This window comes from Eubalaena glacialis, chromosome 10, assembly GCF_028564815.1.
Source record: "Eubalaena glacialis isolate mEubGla1 chromosome 10, mEubGla1.1.hap2.+ XY, whole genome shotgun sequence".
NCBI lineage: Eukaryota > Metazoa > Chordata > Mammalia > Artiodactyla > Balaenidae > Eubalaena > Eubalaena glacialis.
This window is the reverse complement of record NC_083725.1, coordinates 4,103,906-4,123,737: the sequence shown is the minus strand read 5'-3', so window position 1 is coordinate 4,123,737 and position 19,832 is coordinate 4,103,906. Positions and strand designations below refer to the sequence as shown.

The 19,832-nt window shown below is 58.6% G+C and overlaps 1 protein-coding gene across 1 annotated transcript; it reads right to left on the bottom strand.

The window, feature by feature from the left end:
- Positions 1-482: 482 nt before the first annotated feature.
- On the bottom strand, positions 483-19,726 carry ADAMTS8 (ADAM metallopeptidase with thrombospondin type 1 motif 8). The gene is made up of 9 exons (XM_061202274.1): positions 18,603-19,726; positions 10,954-11,193; positions 10,016-10,151; positions 9,314-9,481; positions 8,250-8,551; positions 6,054-6,237; positions 3,520-3,692; positions 3,220-3,395; positions 483-1,493 (listed from the first exon to the last, which is right to left on the bottom strand). The coding sequence occupies exons 1-9, from the start codon at positions 19,686-19,688 to the stop codon at positions 923-925; spliced, it is 3,036 nt and encodes a 1,011-aa protein (XP_061058257.1). The 5' UTR covers positions 19,689-19,726; the 3' UTR covers positions 483-922.
- Between the last annotated feature and the right edge of the window lie 106 nt (positions 19,727-19,832).

The following is a 19,832-nucleotide window of genomic DNA, read 5'->3' as shown; positions in this document are numbered from 1 at the left end:
GCCCCCGACCCGCTGAATCGGAAACTCTGGGGTGGGGCGCAGCCATCTGTGTTTCAAGCAGCCCTTTAGATGACCCTAATGCCCACTAAAGTTTGAGAACCACTGGTCTAGATTATGCAGATAAAGACTTTCCTGAATGACCTGGATTCAGCAGACGTGAGAACTCGGGGGAGGCCTCAGAGGTGCAGGCAAGGTGCCAGCTTCCCTGGCTGTGCTCAAGGTGAGCCGACCTAGTTTTAGCCTCTGTCCTTGGGCCCTGGGTCTCCTGCCCTTTCCAAAGAAATACCGAACCAGGTCAGACCGCTCCATTGGCGCAAGATCACACTTTAGTTCAGAGACACATTTGTATAAATACTTGAAATGGATCCACCCCTGCAGGTGGGAGCCTGAGAACACGGGGCTCTCCACAATCCTGCGACTCGCAGCCCTCCAGGCGATGGGTTTAATACTGAAGACACTCCTGGTCATTTCTGAAGACAGTTTGGGGTGCAGCTACAGTGCTTGCTTTGACACTCACCATCCACCCCTACTCCACATCTCTCTTTGACTGATTTTTTCCCCTCTGAGGTAGATTATTTAACGAGGGAACCAAGTAGAAAAAACTTTTTTCGTTTAACTTTGTTAGTCCTTTGCAAACAGGCTGACCAAGTCTTCTTTTTGGGTCCGTAAGAGCACTCTTTACCTTTTAACCTATGCCCTCTACTTGAACCCAGGCAAGGTCCAACCCACTAGATAGTAGACTTTAGCATCTGTGGTCTGTCTCCTCTCCTCTCCTCCCCCCATGGATTCATGCCCAGCTGCAGCAGTGGGGGGCCTGGGTAGGCAGGCCACGCCACCCCCAGACGTGGGGTCACTGTAGCGTGACCCTGGTCTGCACCCCATGCCCCGAGTCCATGAGCATAAGCCTGGCCCGCCCGCTGGATCACAGGGCGCACGGCTGGCTTCCGCACGGCTTGGCATCCTCAGGCTTCAGAGCCTCGTCGCAGGTGGTGGAGGCCTGGCCTCTGGGGTCGCGGCACTCCACCGCCCGCCGCTGCCAGCCGGCCCCGCAGCTGCTGGAGCACTCAGACCAGTCTCCCAGGACCCACTGCGCGTTGAGCAGGGGCTGGATGACGTTGGTCGTTGCTCTCTCTTTGCTGCTCTGTATGCTGAAGTTCACGTCATTCGGGACAAAGAAGGTATATTTGACTTTGGGGGGAAAGACCTCCCCAGGGACTGTCAGGAGTTGCACGGTCAGGGGCTCAGGCAGGGGCCAGAAGCTCTGCAGCCGCTCCAGGGAGGTGATGGAACCGCTGTACTTGAGGATGGTGCCCTTCACCAGGATGTCCTGTTCTACGGCGGAGATGGCCAGGTTTCCATTGAGCAGGTACTGCCCGTCGGCGGTCTTCAAGGCCAGGTAGTTGCCGTCGTTCTGGACCCCTGGGTGGCTCCGCTGTTTCACGTCAATGTTAGTGGCGCCAGCTGGGATGGTGACGATGTCACTGTAGCCATAACTATGATAGGAAGACACCTTTAGGACCCGTGGCTCCCCAGCCCAGTACTCAGGAAGTCAGCATGCGGGGACTGGGGGTGGGCAGACAAAAGTTTGCTAGCGAATAAGGAAGTAGTCGCCCCAAAGTGCCCAGTAAATTAGCTGCTGAGGCCGACAGGAACACTGGGTACACCGGGACTTTTGCTTGGCCTGGGACCTCTATTTCAAATGTTTGGAGTTTAGATCTCGACAATAGCACAGAGGGGAAGGCAGCCTAGAGGGGGTGAATGCTGTGCCGTTGCTGCCAAACCGGGGCTTTTGGCTGAAAAGAGATCTCAGGCACATGCAGCTCCTTGCACTGGTGTAAACTTTGCTTGGGCACTTTCATCCCAGAGCTCACACCCACGTGGAAAGATCTGATCCACACACCGATTCCAGAAGCTGACCAGGTGGACGCCTCACGCCACCTCCTACGGTCCATCAGTTCCTGGTATTTGGTTATCGTGGCTCTAGGGCAGGAAGCAGGCAACACAGCCTGCTCCGAGGAGCCTTCTTCTGGGCATGCCCAGCACCATGAGCGGGGCTGCCCGGGGTGCTGGGATGCTGTTTGGGGAAAATGTTCCAACTTTATTGTGGGTCTGGGGCTTTATGTGGGATGGAGAAACCTTAATTCTTACTCTTGTCTTTTGGGGTAGAAGTATTTGGCTTCGCAGGCTGGGAGGGAGGCGAAGAGGACTGAGGACGACAGCCACTCTGCTCCTGGCTGTCCTTGCCTCGCGCCCACTGGGCAGCTGGGAAAGGACCCCAGGCCCCATGTCTGATGCCTGAGAGAGCTCTGCGAAGGGACCCAATGTCTGACTGTCCCACACCCCGTGCTTCTTTTTTCTATATCCTTTGAGTTTAAATTTGAAAAGACTCCTGAGTTGTCTGCCGTAGGCAGATTCTGTTTTCTGAGGCTGATGAGAGGAGAGAGAGCGAGGGAGCCAGCTAGGGGTGCAGTGCGGCCGCAGGCGCTAGCCCTTCCTCCCCGGGAAGTGTGTGTGGGACAGGGAAAACCCGCCCGGGAATGGGTAAACCTAGGCTCACCTCTGGCCGCCATGACCTACCACTGTGACCCTAGAAGAGTCATGTAGTCTCTTTGTGCCTTAGCTTTCTCATCTGTAAAAGGGGAGTAACGGTCTTGGCCCCAATAGACTTATTTGAGGAATCCGTCGAGCCCACAGAAGTGAAAGCACTTGAACAGATATAGGAGCTTTCTGCACGTGTGGCTTTAAGGTGTGAGAAAGCGTCTGGAGTTCTCAGATTCATGAAGCCCTGAGCCTGCCAAGACCACCCCTGTGGGCTGCCGTTTCTGAAGATCCACCTGCAGAAAGGGCAGGGCCCACCGGATGAGGGTGAAATGTGCTTCCCACAGCAGGCCTGGAAGAGCTGCTTTCTGGCAAAAGTCCCGGATACTTGGTGTAGCTCTACTGCCAGGTGACTCAGAGAAGATACATCCCTATCCGCGTGGCCTCTGGCTGCCCTGAGAGCCGTCATCTCTGCGGGCCGGACCCTGGGCCAAGTGCTCTGCCCATCTCGTGCCTCCTCACAGCGACTCTGAGATCGAGAGGACGCCGAGTTTTATGAAGGAACTGAAGCTCAGTGCTCCGCGGGGATGGAGTAGCAGCCACAGTTCAAACTTAGGCCCCTGTGACTCCAAAGCCCGGTCCGCTCGCGCAGCTAGGGACAGAACTTCTGGGGAGACCCACCTGGAGGGGTTGAGGGAACCAGACACCTTCCTGCACGAGTTGCCTTTGCCGCCGCACACGCCGCATTTGTCCAGCTTCCTAGGCGAGTCCACCACGTGGTCACAGCCAGCCTTGACACACTGGCCACGGACACAGATGGCCAGAGTCTCGGGCCCGCACGGGGTGCCGTCGATCACCTGCAGCGGGGAAGGGAGGGGGGCGGTCAGAGGGCCCAGTGAGCACTGACGCTGCCCACTCTTGGGCTCAGGCCAGGGGGCCTTCCTCCCCACCTGTGCACCTGAGTTCCAGAAGGATCCTCACCTTGGCTTCGAACACTTTGAACTCACTCCGCCCCCGGGCTCGGCAGAAGAGCTTGCAGCGGTCCCGGGGGGACACCCCTGCGTACTTGGGGACCCACTGCAGCAGGTTCCCCTCCACGTCCGTGTAATTGTAGGCGTTGTACTTCTCACATTGCTGCCCCCTGAAGCTCTTCCCTAAAACGAGGGCGAGAGGGCATGGAGTTAACAGGCTGAGCTGAAGCAGGCAGGACCCCACGGGAGAAATGCCTAGATTCCGGGCACCCTTCTTCCTCCCGGACTTGACCCAACCCGAGGACACAGGTCCAGTGTCACCTGGGCCCGACTTTCCTAGACACCGACCTAAGCCCTGACTCACGGGGCAAGGAAAGGAGCAGCCAGCCTCAGCTGGACTTTCTGGGGAAAACAGTCTTCCCGTTTGGGGAGAATATTAATTCTACTTTACAGATGAATAAATTTAGGTGGGGACAGGGGAAGCACGGAATGACACGCGGAGTTATGTTTTTGGGCCTCTGCTGATCGTGATTTATCTTGACCTCCTTGGACATGTGGCCAAAGGCTCCCAGATCTACATCTCTAGTTCTGACCTTGCCTCTACACCCCACTTGCTATAATTCTGGGTCTCTCTGGGGGAACTCCATTTGTAGATGCTGCCATTACCTCCAGCTCAGCAAGGCCCAACTCCATATGGTTTCTCCATATGAAGAACTGGCTGGATTTTCATTTGGTGATGCTACCACATTCCAGCCTGAGACCGGAACCCTGGTATCTTCTGAATATTTGCGCACCTACATCCACTATTCCCAACCTCTCATTAAGTCCTGTACTCTACTCAGGACGATCTGTGATTTTAAATGTCTCCTTCCCACTGTCAGCATCTTGGTCCACTGCTCACAAGCCAAGGCCTGTGGTTTCCTGCGAGACTTGGTGCCCAGCCTCCGACACACAGCCTGCTTCCTCTCCCGTCCTGCTGCACGCTGCCTCCAGAACAATCTGTCTGAAGTAAGACCTGGGCTTTTCCCTTCCACAATCCTGAAGTTAAACCCGCTCTTACTACTGAGGTTCTCCACGCCAGCTGTACATCTGCATGGTCTGTGGAGCTTCAAATCCTGGGTGGCCGTGCACTCCTCCTGAGATTCTGAGTCAGGACACCTGAGGCGTCTGGGCCTCTGTGTTTGGAAAAGCTTCCCAGGTGACCTGATGGGACAGCCAGCACAGAGAGCCTCCTGAGGCTATTTTAGCTTTTATGCACCCTTGGCTGGCCTGGAAACGCTGGCCCACTCTGCTCAGCTGTGCCCTGGGGGGATCATAGCCCCCATCGCAGCGCGTCCTCCTGCACCTCATCTCTGTCTCAGCCCTCCAGGCCCTGCTCAGCCCTGACTCCCCAAGAAGCTTCCGACCGGGCCAGGCCTCTCCTCGCTCTGGATTCCTTGTCAGTCTGGGGTCTGTGCCTCACAGATTGACCTTTAATTGCTCTGTAAAAGGGGTTTGGATCTCTAACAAGATCTGCACATTCCCTGAGTACAGAGAACACGCTTCTTATGTCATTATAACACCTATTCCAGTTCTACCCACACAAGAGGCACCAAAACACTCACTGACTGAGATGGCTGGTCCCGGTGCACCTGAAATCATGGTATCACCTACGGTCCGTGTCTACCTCATGCCTATATTCATTCCCCTCCCCTTTCTCTCTCTCTCATTCCCCCAGGAACGCTTCACGCGCGTGCCAGGCAGACTCGCACAGCTCCAGCGCAGAGCTTCGTGCGTTACTGACACTCCTCATCTTGCAAAACTGCAAAGCCTCCAGATTCCCTCATTAGACACCATTCCAATGCCAGTGCGCCTCTGTGCTTGGATGCGTCTCTCCGCTTGTCGTTTGCAGCCTGCCAGTACTTCCTGGGGCTGCACAAGGGGCGCTGGATGGGATGGTGGGGAAAAGACCTGCAGTGATTTGCTCTCATGTTGTCTGCTGCCCCTGAGCTAACGTGTGGGCTTCCTAGCAGGCACTGGGGAGGACGTCCCCAGGAGAGGCAGAGGTGGGGCTGCTTCCCAAGAAGGGGCCGCCAGGCAGCTACCACGCTCCAAGGGGAGATGGGCAACTCTTCTCAGGGGGAATGCGCGCTAGGGTCAGATGCAGAAATCTTCCCTCCGCCCTAAGCTGGATGTTGGCTGGAAAGATATTGGAGGTTTGGCTCTGACCCTGGCTTTGGAAAACGCCTCCGTTCTGCATACAGACGAGGGTTCGGACGTTATCCTAGACGCTCGCCCCTCTGCAAAGCCCTCCCCCAGCTCTAATGAATAAGTTTGGTTGGGAGTGACGCCCTCCATCTCCACATCTTGGAAGACCAGGGCAGTGTCTCTCCTTGACTTTGCCAGGCTCTCCCCGGACAGGGAGAGCTGTCCTGGGTCACCACGGGCTGCTCTAAACCATTTATATCTGCACCCAGGAAAGCTCTGCGCCCGGGAGAGCCCCGCACTCCTCTGGGGATCTGCTGCAGGCAACACAGCAGCTGCTCTGGCCGGTGTGGCGATTACCATCAGGGGGGCACTCCTCCGTGTGGCACGACTGGTACTTGGCTCTCCGACCCAGGCAGTATCTCCCTCCGTTCCGAGGCTCGGGGTCCTCGCACTCGCGGTGTGAAAACTGTACTCCTCCTCCGCAGGTCCGTGAACATTCTCCCCAGGGTCCCCACGGGGACCAGCCTCCATCCACCACGGCCTGCAACACACAAGGCTGCGCTGAGTGGGGAGCAGAGGGCAGGAGGCCTCCTCACCTAGTTGCGCCCGTCCTGGTGCGTGCAGTTCCGGTAAACTGCCTGATTCATTTGTGCAGGGGCTGTGTGGCCCGTGCAGCCGCGGCTCCCCGATCACAGTCTGTGCTGGCCTTGCTCGCGGCTGGCCCCCTGGTGTCTACAACAGTGCCTCGCCCTTTGCAAGGTGCTCAACGGGAGCTGCTGAGTGAAACACTTTTATGGGAATAAGGTTGGGTCTAACGCAGCGGTTCTCCATCGGCCGGGACACGTGGCAGTGTTCGGAGACCCTGTGGTTGTCACAGCTGGGCAGGGCGTAGGCTGCTGGCCTCGAGCGGGTGGGGGACAGGGTGCTGCTAAACATCCAGCAACGAGCACGACAGCCTCCCACGGCCGGGGCACATGCAGCCCAGATGCCCCCAGTGCTGAGGCGGGTAAGTTCTGATCTGAAGGACTAATCTCTAGGAGGTGCGGCCACTAGTCTACCAGCCGCCAGGTCCAGGGGTAGGATGGTGCTGGGAAATAAACTAGAGTTGCTTCCAACTTTACAACTGACCCTGAGGACAAGGCATTGCCTTGGGTGGGTTCATTAAGTTTTCAAAATAAAAATAATTTTTAAAAAGTTGCAGAAGTCATACGTGCTCATATAAAAAATGAAAAATACAGAAAGGTGTAAAAAAGAAAGTAACGCTTACAAAATACCACTACCCAGATGAAACGATTGACATGATTTTCATCAATATCCTTTTGTATCTTTGCTCTGACTATAGAATCATGAAGGTGCCAGGTTTTATTTTACAGAGATATGATTCTGTCATATACATATATATATATATATATATATATATATATATATATATATATATATACAGACACACATATGTATATATAGTATTTTATGATCTGTCTTTTCCCCTTAAACATAGGTGATAAGCATCATCCCGTGATCATTTTCTGGCCACCTTTCCCTGTACTGGGCTTGGCTGTGGTGCTGGGAAAGGTTGGATGGGCTCCCTCCCTGCCGCTCCCCTCAGGAACGTGTGAAGCACACGCCACAGGACAGGGTTGGGAGAAGCTCAGTGTCGGGGTGTGGGCTGGGAGGGGGCTGAGAATGAATCCGCGGATCCCGTCCTGGCTCAGGCTTAGAAGGAGCATGTGCTTTACCCGCCCACGCGGGCCCCCGGGCCTCAGTGCAATGGAAGCACCGCTGAGGACAGCCCTCCGGAGGGTGAGCGCACAGGCCACCCTGGTGATTCAGAGCTGGGCCGGGCCCAGGCTGCGAACCTGGTGGATGCTGTTTCAGAGATGGCTCAGTAACTTGCAGAGAAATGTGATCAGCCTCACAGTTCGGATGTATTAAGAGCAAGGCAAAGAAGCAAATCATTTAAAAACTCTCACTGGCATTGCCTTGCCTTTCCTTGCGCGTTTACTCTGCCAGGTTTTCTCTGCCTGGTCAGAGGTGATTCTGATTCCTCCTTCCCTCCTCCTTGAGCAAGGAGTTCCCACAATTACTCTCACTCTCCTGACCCCTAGCTATGCATTCAGCTCCGACACGGGTAGGATATGAATACTTTCCCCTCGTTCTTGATTGGATGTCCCTCCTCTGCTGTCACGCTACCTGTTCATAATAGAATTCATAACGGCTTCTGTTTGTTGAGGGCCCACGACTGCTCTTGCGCTGGAGTGTTCCACACCTAGCACCAAGCCTCACAGGCCTTCAAGTCAGCTCCGCGGCAGCCCCAAAGGCAGAGTCCCCTGAGTGCCCGGAGCCCTGCCGACATCAGCCATCGGCTCTGAGTACGGTCTTGAGCAGCTCCCCTCGACTCTGGATAAATACGCTTTGCTTTGTCCAAAGGTGAGTGATTTTCCTCACAGTTGCCCCTGGCCCAAAGTCTCTTAGTTCATGGCTCTCAAGTGTGGTTTCCTCCTTGGAAACAGCCCTCCCCCTCCCTGTCCCCCACTCCCAGTGGCCGTCCCTCACCTTGGGCTTCTCTACTTCCTCCTGAGGCAGGCAGCTGCCATCCAAGCAGAGGCTCCCGGGCCCGCAAGGCGTCCCGTCCGCCCAGGGCAGGCTGCCGTTCTTCGTGTGGCAAAGGGGCTCGGCGCCATCCATGTGGCACCAGAGCTGGGCACAGATGTCCTGAGCAGAGGTGTTGGGGCAGTGGCGGAAGCCCAGCCCAAAGATCTGCTTGCACTGTTGGTCCAGCTCGTAGAGGGCCCTGCGGCCTGGGAGGCCTGTGGGCAGAGGCAGGGCCGAGGTAGGGGCGTCCAGGAGACAGTCTCCTGTGGAGGAAGCAGAGGAATAGGAAGAAGGGGTCCCCCCCCATCACACTCGAGGCCTCCTTGACCTCCACCTACAAACTATCAACACTCAGTCATCCACAGAAGCTCCTCCAAGTTTTGACTATCAGTAGCAATTTTTTTTTAAGGGTTGCATTTCTTTTGGTATCCAGAACATCTTATATGCATTCAGTGTTTACCTAGGGAAGGCCAGCTAATCGTAACACTAATCTACGTCACAGTATAATTGGGGATGTAAATGGACTCTTAAAAACCAGGCCAGGAGAAATGAAGCCAAAGTATTGATGTTGGACAATCTATTATTTTTGTATCAAGAATCAAGAACCAGTTGTGTTTTCACCGCTTTACTCAGCAAGTCAGGCTGTCTTCACCAGGCACCTCGCCTCACTCCTTGCCCTCACGGGGCACTTCCTGCCTCTCCGCCATTCGCACGCTACCCTGTGATCTATCGCTCCAGCCAGAAGCTCCCTTCTCCCCTCTGCACGACAAAAATTCTTCCATTCCTTCGAGCTCTGTTCGAACCCACCTCCTCCAGACAGACCTTCTGAGACTACTTCCACCTGCTCTGTGGGATAATCTAAAGGGGCTGCTGGAAGCTGGGCCAAGGAAGGGCATGCTTTGTGGAGTGGTCGGAACACTGAGCCCGGCGGGGTGGCGGGGACACAGCTCCTGAGTCTCTCCCAGGCCGAGATGCCTGCGCTGCAGGTGCCGGCCGCCGGCCAGGGAGAAGCCTGGGGGACCTACCATGCCCGCCGTCCAGGAGCTCCGTGAGGTACATGGCGCTGCAGGGGGACCAGGGCAGCGTCTTGTTCAGGTGGACGAAGAGGGGCGCCATCATGTGGTGCTTGCCCAGGGGTCCAAAGAGCCGAGCACAGGGCTTGGAGTCGTCGTGGGGCATGCTGAGGACGTGCCCTGGGGAGGACGAGACCCGCGGTCCGCCCAGCGTCTCCACTGCCCTCAGCCGTCCGCCCAGGGGGCAGAGGGCCTCTGAAGGCCTAAGCAGCGCCAGCGCCTCGAGGGACCACCCCACCACTCCGCTTATTCCTCAAAGACTGTTCCCGGCCCACTCTGCCTGGCTCTCCTCTCCTAGGAAGCTTTCTCAGAGCACCAGGAACACCGGGGTCCCTTTATTTTCTGCCGGGGCCTGTGCTGATTCACACTCGTCTCAGTCATTCGCTAGTTGACCTTCCAGAATCCTGACTGCTTAGCCGGGAGGCGGCCCCACGGCTCTACCTGAGCACTGCCATTTCCCTGGTGACCTCTGAGGATGGCCCTGTGCTCAGGGTGGGGATGGAGACAGCATGAGGGCAGAGTCACCCTGCCGGAACGAGGAGGGGTGGCCCCGAGAAGCGGCCGGGTCCTGGGGGCGCCGCTCTGGCTGGACTCGGGAGGGCGGGTCCTCCCACCCAGTGCAGCAGCCCAGGCCTCCCGTGTGGCGAGCCTTACCGAGCTCGTGGGCCAGAGTGTAGGCCGCCTGCAGGCCCTCGTCCTCGATCACGGAGCAGCTCTTGCTGGGGTCACAGATGGTGCCAATGTCCGCCACGCCCAGGGTGTCGCACAAGCCCTCCTTCCCGCAGAAGTTCTGCTCGTGCAGAGAGCGGGACGTGAGGACAGACACAGGATGGAAACCCTTCCCATTCCTGCGCCTCCGGAGACACAGGACACGTTTTAAGCCAAATCCCTATTTCTCCCCAAAGGCCGTTTCTCCTTCTGTGTCGGCGTGTCCTCGGGCTGCCGGGGACTCTGAAAGCTTGTCCCGGGAGGTGGGATAGCCTGGCGGGTGATTAAGGGTGTGGACCCCACAGCGAGGCGGCCGGGGCCTGACTGTGGGCACTGCCACGGGGTGGCCGCTCTGTGCCTCGGTTTCCCCAGCTGTAAAGTGGGGCTAAAAACGCAGCACTCGCCTTGGGGTTGTGCGTGCGGCCTGGGGGGTGAGCAGGGTCTCCGCACGTGATCACACTTGCTGGCCTTCAGGAAGCCATCTGTTTAAACCACACCAGGGAGATGGGCAGGCCTACTGCCATTGGGGAAGTCTTGAGGGGAGCCTGGTTACCTCCACCGGCTTTAACCCCCATTGCAGCTGGACCTCCTGTCTTAGTTCCAGCTCCACATCGCTCTCTGGGCAGTTTGAGCCCGTTTCCTCTTGTTATGACCTCAGCAGACAGCTGGTCACAAACTTCTGGAGAAGAGCCCTCACGAATTCCTCTCCTTCCCCCGCAAATGCCTCATACATGTCCTCGTGACCTCCTCCTCCTGCTGGTCCGCACACGAGGCTCCTGGTGTCCAGCTGGGGCCAGCAGGGAGCCGGTCCCCGTGTCTGGGCGGCCGTGGCGCCCCTCGGCGCACCCCACCACCCCGCGCCCGGTTCCCAGAGGCCCGCAGACCTGTCTGGTGAGCAGGATGGCCGTGTCGAAGTGCTCGGGGTGCCGGTCGCTGGGCTGGTTGAAGCGCCGTTGCCAGCTGCAGAAGTTGCGCAGCGTCAGCCCGCCGTTGTCGGACACCTCGGGGCCCCATCTCTCATCCTCCACGATCAGCACCTTCACCACCATCAGGTTGATGGAGTTCCTGATGCTGGGGTGCTTGTAGATGTGGGCCGCCACAGACATCAGCGTCAGGACGTGGTTCTGCAGGAAGGAGGGGTGGAGAGGGAGGGGTAAATCTGGCCGCCGCCCGCCCCTGCCGTCACGCCGAGAGTTATGTACCCTGTGTGCTGGGCATTGGTGTATAGCATCTCGGTGAAGGCTCGCAAAACCCCCGAGGCCCTGGCATTACTTCCCTTCATTGTACATATAAGAAATTCACGGCTCGGTAGGTGGCCCAAGGTCCCAGAGCTAGTGTGTCAACCAGCATGTGAACCCAGAACGCCTGGCTCCAAAGCTTAAGCGTTTAACATCCTGACCAGCCACATGTGGCCATGGACATCGAAATCCATTAAAATTCAATAAAATTAAAATCCTAGCTCCTCTGCCACACCGGCCACATTTCAAGAGCACCAATAGCCGTGTATGGCTCGTGGCTACTGCAGCGGACTGAGCAGACAGAACATTCCCATCATCACAGAAAGTTCTTCTCGTGGACGGCACTGGTGATTCTACCTTAACCTTGACACCAACCGTCTCCCTGCGAGCCACCCATCCCCCCTCCGCCCTCAGCCCAGAAGCAATTATCTGAGTGCTCAAGGTTAAAATCCGTCGAGAATTTTCCTGATGTCTGCTGGGGTAACCCTTACTCTTCAGGATGGGAAAACTTTGCTCTGATGATCACTCCTAACAGTAGCTCCTCTGCACCAGTCACAGACGGTACACATGTCACCTCATTAAATGCTCACAATAACTCTGGGAAGTAGGGATTGTCATCCCCATTTCACGAACGAGGAAGTGGAAGTTCTCACAAGTTAAATAACTAGTCTACAGCCGCGCAGCTCTTGAAGCCGGAGTGCCAGCCCAAGCGTGTCTGTCTCTGAGGTCTACACTCTTCTCAGTAAGTTTCCCAGGGCTTGGCCTCCTGGCTTCTGCCTGGACAGCCCAGAGGGTTTATCCCCCTCTGCCTGGGGTGGGAGAGAATCGGGTGGGTCGGTGAGACCCAGGCGCTCAGGCTCCCACCAAGGCCAGCTGAAGGCGCTGACGTCGGTGCTTGGCCTCTGCCCCAACCCTGGGCTGCCAACTGCTCCCAAGGCTTTGGGCGAGGCCAGATGGGGCTCACTCTTCTGCCTCCAGGACCTCCAGAAGGGAGTCCTCTTGGATGACTTCGCAGAACAGGAGACGAATGGGGCAGAGGCATACAGGCCTTCAGGCTTTCAGCCAGGAGTGTGGCCAGCCCTGCTCCCTGCTCCCTAGGGCACCACCTCCTGTAGCCTCTCTTTCTTCCCTCTGGTGTTCTGGAAGGTGGGAGAAGAAGGAAGGAAAGGAGGGTGAAAGGCTAGAGACGGACATTCCATGGGCTGAGGCCATGTGTGGGAGTTCTAGACGAATCCCATTGTTTGTGAATGGGATCTGTCTGTTCACCTCGCAGGCAACCAGCCAGATATTTTGTAAGCCCTACAAACAGGGGTTGGCAGGTTACTTAGTGTGTCAAGCACTCCAGCTATGTTTAGGCTGATGTAAACATCTTATCAGCAAAGCTGAAACTTGGCACCAGCCCCTGGAGTCGGATTCCTGAGGGAAACAAGCAATCACATCGTTATGCAACTGGGGGCAAGGGCTGAGGAGTGGCAGCTTGCTGGGGCTACTTCCTCCAGGCCTCTGCTGCGTCCGGGGTCTCCTACCCCAGGAAGGACCAGGGGCCAACTCCGGGAACTTCTTCCGAGACAACCTGAAACTCTCCTCACGTGAGGCCTTCCTTTCCGTCCCACCTTCACAATCTCAAAACTGGGGAGCTGATGTCTTACAAAGAAGGTGTGAAGATGAGAGACGCCAGATGCTCGGAAGCAGTCCCCGAAGGCTCAGGATAAGGAACTGAAGACCTAAGGTCTCAGAAGGGTCTGGTTCCCAAGCTGCCTGGTCAGACTAGCAGAGAGCATGCGATGGGCACGTCCCCGACGACAACCAGAGGTGCACACGCACAGACTGCTGCACAAAGGCCGGCATGGGGGGCGCGTCCCGGCACCGAGGTCCTTGGAGTCTCCGTGCTTGAGCTCAGGCAGCGCACAGCATCTTCTCCAGACACCGAGTAACAACTGGGGGGCTGAGCTGGCCTGACAGTCGTTTTCCTTCCAGGAGGTGGGTTAGACGGGAGGACGTTTGAAGGTCCTTCTGGCTGCCTTCTCAGAAGATAATTCCCATCGCAAGAGGGCTGCCAGGGCTGTGTGGTCCAGAGTTTCTGTTCAAGTCCCCAGTCCCGGTCCGGCTCACCTCCGCTTCTGTCTTGCCTCACTGAACTTTTGGGGATGGGATGCCCTGCCACCCCTGCATCGGCTCCTCTGAGGAACGGTGGCCCGGGTGCCTGTGCATCTGACAGTGCCCTGGGGGAAGGGCCACTTGGCCTGGGTGGGTGGGCGGCCGTGGGGCTGTGAGCCCCCGCTTCTCGGTGCATCTCCTGGTCCGAAAGGGCAGGCCTGACTTCCAGTCCCACAGAGAGTGGGCCCAGGAGCCAGTCAAGGAGAAGGTGAGCTCGCTTGCTCTACCGCGCCCTGTCTATTTATACCTCCCTGTGCACCACTTGGGTGCGGGCTGCGGGCTGCAGACAACCTCCCCACAACCAGGTCCCCACAACCAGGTCGGGTAGGTCAGAGCCCAGGGCCAGCCCGGCCGGGGTGGTCACACAACCCGACTCTGGAATGGCCCGGGGATCTCCTGCCCTTGGGTCTCCCTAGGGAAAGGTGGGCACTTTTCAGGGAGCCTCCTTCTCCACTGGTGCCCCCAGGACCTGGAGGAGCGAAAAGACACTCCGCCAGCTAGGCTGGGACATAGCCCTCTGATTCTCTGAGACACAAACAAGGAGATTCCTCCCCCGGAGCTCCCTCCCGTGCAGCCAAGGCCAGCTATGGCGGTAGTCTGGGGAAGGCTGGGCCCGGGCCAAATGCACTTCCAGCAGCTCCTTCGCTCATAACGTCATCCCTGACGCTGTGGGCCCAGCGCTCTCCTCGCAGCACGCCTGGGAGAGGCAGGGAGAGGAGGGGTGGTAACATGGAAACCCTGCGGCCTCAGCAACGGGGCCATCACTCTCCCTTCTGGCATCTCTCTGGGGCCTGAGACTGCTGGGGAGGAGGGAGAAGCAAAGGGAGAGGAAAGAAGAGATGGAGAAAAGACAGGGTCCTGCACAGATGTCCTTCATCCCTCCTCGTCCTCCAAGCAGCGAGGGGCAAGGCCACCTCGCCAAAGCACGCAGTTACCAGCACCACGAGGAGTCCAGCGGACACAGTCCAGGCAGAGCAGGCTGAAAGGCAGGTCCTGTGCTGCGTGGGACCGCCCTGCCCTCCTACTCTGACAAATGCATCACCCAAGGCAACTCTAGCGCCAGCCACGCTTCGCCGAGCACCTACTATGTGCCAGGCTCTGGGTCAGGTGCCTTCCGTATTTTACCATCTCCTCTAGACACTGCCAGGACATTGGTATAACTGTGCCTGTCAGGCTGGTGAGGAAATCGAGGTACAGAGAAATGGGTAACTCGCTCAAGGCCACTCATGTCTATTTCCTGTCAAAGTCTATGCTCTTCATCACGGCACTGACTGCCACCCTCTTTGCTGCTGCAAGGAAAACTGCAGCACAGCCCGAACAAAGCATGCAAGCAAGCCAGCCAGGGTGCCCCTGACATTGTCTCTGCCCAACTCCCCCTCCCCCCCGGGGGGGGAGGGGGAAGTGGTGAATCAAAGACGGTTGAATACTAGGGCCTTCTCTTTGGGAAAGACTTCATATAATCCATCATTCTGACGGCAGCAGACCAAAGGGATGGAGAAGACTTGGTCTTTTGCCAGTGGGGGAACATACTTCACATGCATATAACGTGGCCTGTGGAGACTTGGGCACGTGTCTGTTTCTGTTATTATCCAAAACAGGACACTTTTGAGAGTGAAAGATGAGACTATTAATAATTATGCCAGAATGAACAGGCCTAGATGGAGGCTGTGCCGGGCAAGCCGGGGTACTTGGCCACTTCGGGTATTAGGGCTGGCGGGGGAGACGTTTCCCCAGGGGGCAAGGGCAAGGGGAGACGAAATGGCAGTGACTTGGCCCTTCCCTGAAACCACCTGCTAGGAGCCTGACTCTTGGGACTCCTCCGGTCTTCCCCGGGGGCCCTCCCTGCTCAGCAGCGAGCTCAGAAGCTCAGCCGGCAGCCGCCCTGGCAGCACAGCTTCCCAGACCAACCACGGGGCGCAGCACAATCCCCACTCGCCCCTCTCCTGCTCCGGTTTCATCCAGGGAACAATTAGCTGCGGCCGGAGGCAGACAGAGTTAACGGTCTCTTCCGAGGTGGTCCCTCCTTTCAGAACGCCCCCTTTGTCTGAGCTCCTTAACTGTGAAACCAGAGAAGAAGGTGGGAGACAGGGCCCCTCCTGTCGAGGGATTGACTGAACTCAAGTGTACAGAGTCTGGAAGACTCCCCTGTCGCTTAGCAGTGGGACCAGCCTTGCGCACGGCTGATTCTTTCTCTTGGCCCCGAAGGCGGCTCCTTCTCAGGACCTGGCCTCCCACTGCGGCTGGACGTCTTTGGGCTGCTGGGTTCAGTGACGCATTCCCACAGCGTGGATGATGTCAGGGGGGCCAGGGCCTCAGACCCTCCTGGTGCTCAGGAGGCGGCATGGCTCAGTGAACCAGCACCGCCCTCGGGCGCTGCGAGAGCTGGCCTTTCTTCCTCCGCCCCTTCACGGGTATTTCCACCAGGTGGTGCGTGGAAACCACTCTGCAGATTGAACACACTCAGTGGGTGGCTTCTCCACGTGGCGCTGAACTTTCCAGAAGACTCACCACGAAGCAGCCTCATCGATGTTCAGGCTAGAATCGATTACCCAGTGCAGGCACCTCGCTTCACAGGTGAGGGGGAAGGCCCTCTTCATCCTCCTCACACCCCCCCGTTGCCGGGACACACCGAAGCTTTTTCCATCTGTATGAATGAAGTTTCCAGGAGGCCCCTCGGAGAGTTACTTGTAAAGAACTAGGCTCTATTTTGGGAGGTGGGTCTGGGCAGGCAAGGTCTTGGGGAACCGGCCCTTGACATCCACTCCTGTCTTGGCTGAGCCAGGAAGCCCAGGGAGTGGAGCTGAGAAGTTCAAGTCTGTTGTGTGGCACCTCCATAGCCGGTGACCGGTCGGAGCAGAGGGGCCAGGGGCCAGTCATAGAAACAGCTGTGTCTCAGCCCCTGCCCCACCCCAGCGCGGTGACAGCAGGATGCAGGCAGTGACGTGATGAGACCAAGGGGGAGGTGGCAGGGCTGGCCCCAAGGAGAGAGGGAGGCCTGCCGCCCGCCCAGGGAGAGGACCTCAGTCTTCAAGGTGCCTGATGCCTATTGTGACGCGCTCTCCTGACCCGAGGGAGCAGGCAGCTGCAGAGGTGCCAGTCTGTGAATAGTCCAGAAACCTGTGTGTGTGCAGGGGGAACAGATGGGACAGGTGTGCTCTGGGTCACCCAGCCAGGGGTCATACGAGGCTGGAAGTGCTCCTGGGTGGCTCTGCGAAGAGAAGGTCAACTCGTCTGGTGCAGCAGACCTGGGCAGAACCCAGCCCAGCCCCCGGCTTCAGTGGCTTGGGAGCCCTGGCGGCAGCAAGCGCGTCTGCTTTCAGATGGCTCTGACATCCGGAGCTGCCGAGTGTGTGCTGGAGGCAAACAGACAGCATCTGAAGTGTCTGGGCGCTGAGCTGAGAGTGAGATGGTAGGAAAACGTCAGGGAGGACATTCTGGCTCTGAAGACGGAAAGGCAAGTTTCTTTTTCTGCTGTTGCTCTGTGTTCTCGTTGGCTTTCCCACCTCCTGGTTCTCAGGCAGCTGTCAGAAAGGAGTCGTGCATGGGAGGGGCTGAGCCCCTCAGTTCTGGGTTTGCGGTGAATGTGCTTTCTGATGGAGCCCCTGGTAGCCGGAATAGCCATCCTCACCTGAGACGGGAGAAGCCCACCGCCCTGCTGCCCTCTGGCGGACTTGCTTGCGGAAAGGAGTCAGGGAAGGCGGCTGGTGCCTCCCCCTGCTCTCATGGAAGGTAGGGAAGCAGATACTCAGTCAGTGCAGACCCACAGGCCCGGGGGCAGACCGCGCTGACGGCTCCAAGCCGCCTTCCCGTGCTCTGGGAGGACCGAATACCGGGACAGCGCCCGCGGAGCCCGCGGGGCTTTAACGGCCCCGGCAGCAGCCAGGGGAGCAGCCAGCTCTTCCCAGCCTTCCATCTAGAATGCATTTCCCAGTGACTGCAGAGTGAGAAGGATGGGGCGAGAAGCTGGAGGGCCGGCTGCGCCTCGTCTAGGCTATTCTGCATAGGGGATGCCGAAGCACTCGGTGCCCGCAACAGCTGGGCACAGGCCGAGCCGAGAATAGGGTCCCAGCCAAGAGTGCCATCACCGAAAAGGCAGCAACTGAGCTGCAGCAGCGGCCAAGGTGCCTTTTTCAGGAAACTATGACCGCTGGGCAGGTCAGTTCTTCTCCACCGCGCACGTCTCTGGTTCTGCGCTGCCCCAGGGAGGAGAGAAGTGCAGCCTCTCCTGGAACCCTTCCACTTCACGAGGTGCTGGGGTGTAGGGTGACACACACACCTCCTGCTGATGCTGCACCATCTTGGAATCTAGTTGGAAATGGCCTGGCGACAGGAGCTGTCCCCTGGAATCAGCTTTCCTGCCCCAGCTCAGTAGAGAGCTGTGTCTGGGCGGAGAGCAGCTCTGGCGGACCAAGGCTAGTTCTGGCTCCACCAGGAACATTCACCAGAGGAGTTCAGATCCCCACCCCCTTCTCCTTCCCTTTTCCACTGAAGCTTCAGTTTCCCGGGCTGAGCCCCCAGGCAGAAATTCTGTTCCCCTCCCTTGTTGTGCTGATGCTGGCACTGCCAAGTTCTGCCAGGGCTGAGCGCCAGGTTGGCAAGGTGTCCGTGCCCCTGATCAGAACCAGCTGGGCACACACAAGTTGGGCAGCCCCTTTCCAGGTTCGACTCCCTGCAAACAATGTCTTTTACTTATGGCAGCCTCAGTTCTGTAGGCAAAGGGAATCTTTCCATCCCAGCTGCCTTTCCCTGGGAGCCTCCCAGGTCTGGAGACAGTAGAGGGCGGAGAGATGGGGGTGGGGTGGATGTTCTCCCACATGTTCACTTATCGTGTCTGTTGGGAGGGGCAGGTGTCTGGGGCGGGGGTGCTTTAAAACCCACTTTCAGTTCAGGATGTGAGGGACGGGGCTGAGCAGGGAGGAGGACGCCCAGGGCCTGCGCTCTAAGTTGGCAGGGACGCGTGGGAGGAGCAGGAGGTAGCCCAGGTGTCAGGGGTCATGGAAGGAGTTACTGGCCTTTCTCAGAAAGGAAAGAACCTTGACTGGGGTGAGGAACGCGAAGGGTTTCCTCAGAGGGACGGAAAGGGAAGAATCTGGAGACTCTGGGAGGTGACCGGGGTCTCCGGGCAGAGCGAGTCCTACCTGCAGGTCGGCTCCGTAGAAAGCAGCCATGGACGCGTCGGCCACCAGCAGCGTTTCCACGAAGCGAGCCTCAGACACAAACCGCTTGGTCCTGCTCGTGGCCCCCAGGGTCGGCGGCGGCTCGCTGGCGCCTTCTGCCTCCTCTTCTTTGCCCTGCTCGTCCTCCTCCTCCTCCTCCTCCTCCTCCTCCTCCTCCTCCTCCTCCTCCTCCTCCTGCCTCTGACCCTCTCCCTTCTCCGCCTCCCACTCGGGCGCTCCGGGCAAGGGCTGGGCTTCGGCGGCGGCGGCGGCGCGCCCGGGCCCCCAGCGCTGCAGGCGGTGCGGCCGGTGCAAGGAGCCCCCCGCGCCCTGAGGCTGGATGGTGAACTCCTCGCCGTCCAGCAGGAAGGAGCCGCTCAGCCCGCGGCACAGGCTGACGGCGGCCAGCGACCCGGGCTCCCCGTTCACCGTGCCCGAGAAGAAGCAGCCGCGCAGCTGCTGCTCGCGCCCGGCCGCCCCGCCGGAGCCCCCGAGGCGCTCGATCTTGAACTCGGGCGCCAGGAAGCTGGCGTCGGGCGCCAGGCGCAGCTCGAAGTCGCGGCCGAAGGCGGACAGGTGGAGCGCGAGCTCGCCCGCGCCGCCCGGCAACCGCGTGGGCACCACCAGCGCCGAGGCCGGCCCCCCGCCTCCAGGCCTGGCCGGGGCGGCGCGGGCGAGCGGCGGCGGCGGCGGCGGCAGCAGCGGCAGCAGCAGCAGCAGGAGCGGCGGCCACCGGGGGGCGGCGCGGGACATGGGGGCTGCGGCTGCGGCGCGGGCGATGCAGGAAGCGGGCCCGGCGCGGGCAGGTGCTGGCGGCCCGGCCGCTGGCCCCGCGGGCAGGAGCTCGGGCGGCGGGCCGGCCGCGTGGCCGGTGGGCGCCTGGCGGCGGCGGTCCCCGGGCGACCCCTCCGGCTGGCGCGGCCGCTGCTCCCGCGCCCTCCCGCCCAGCCGAGCAACTGGCGCCCCGGCCGCGTGCGCGTCCTCCGCCCCTGCCTTCTCCCCACCCCGGGAAGCACAGAGTGGGCTGCCGAGCCCTTCGTATTTATACTTCCTTCCCGGCTTTGACATAAGAGGTTTATTTTTGATCTCTCACTATTCCCGTTTCCCCTCCCCTGGGATCAGAGAGAGAAACTGAAAAGAGGGAGAGAGAGAGGAGAGAAAAAAAAATTGGATGAAATGTAAAACCAATCAGGAGTCAGCGGGGCTCGCTCC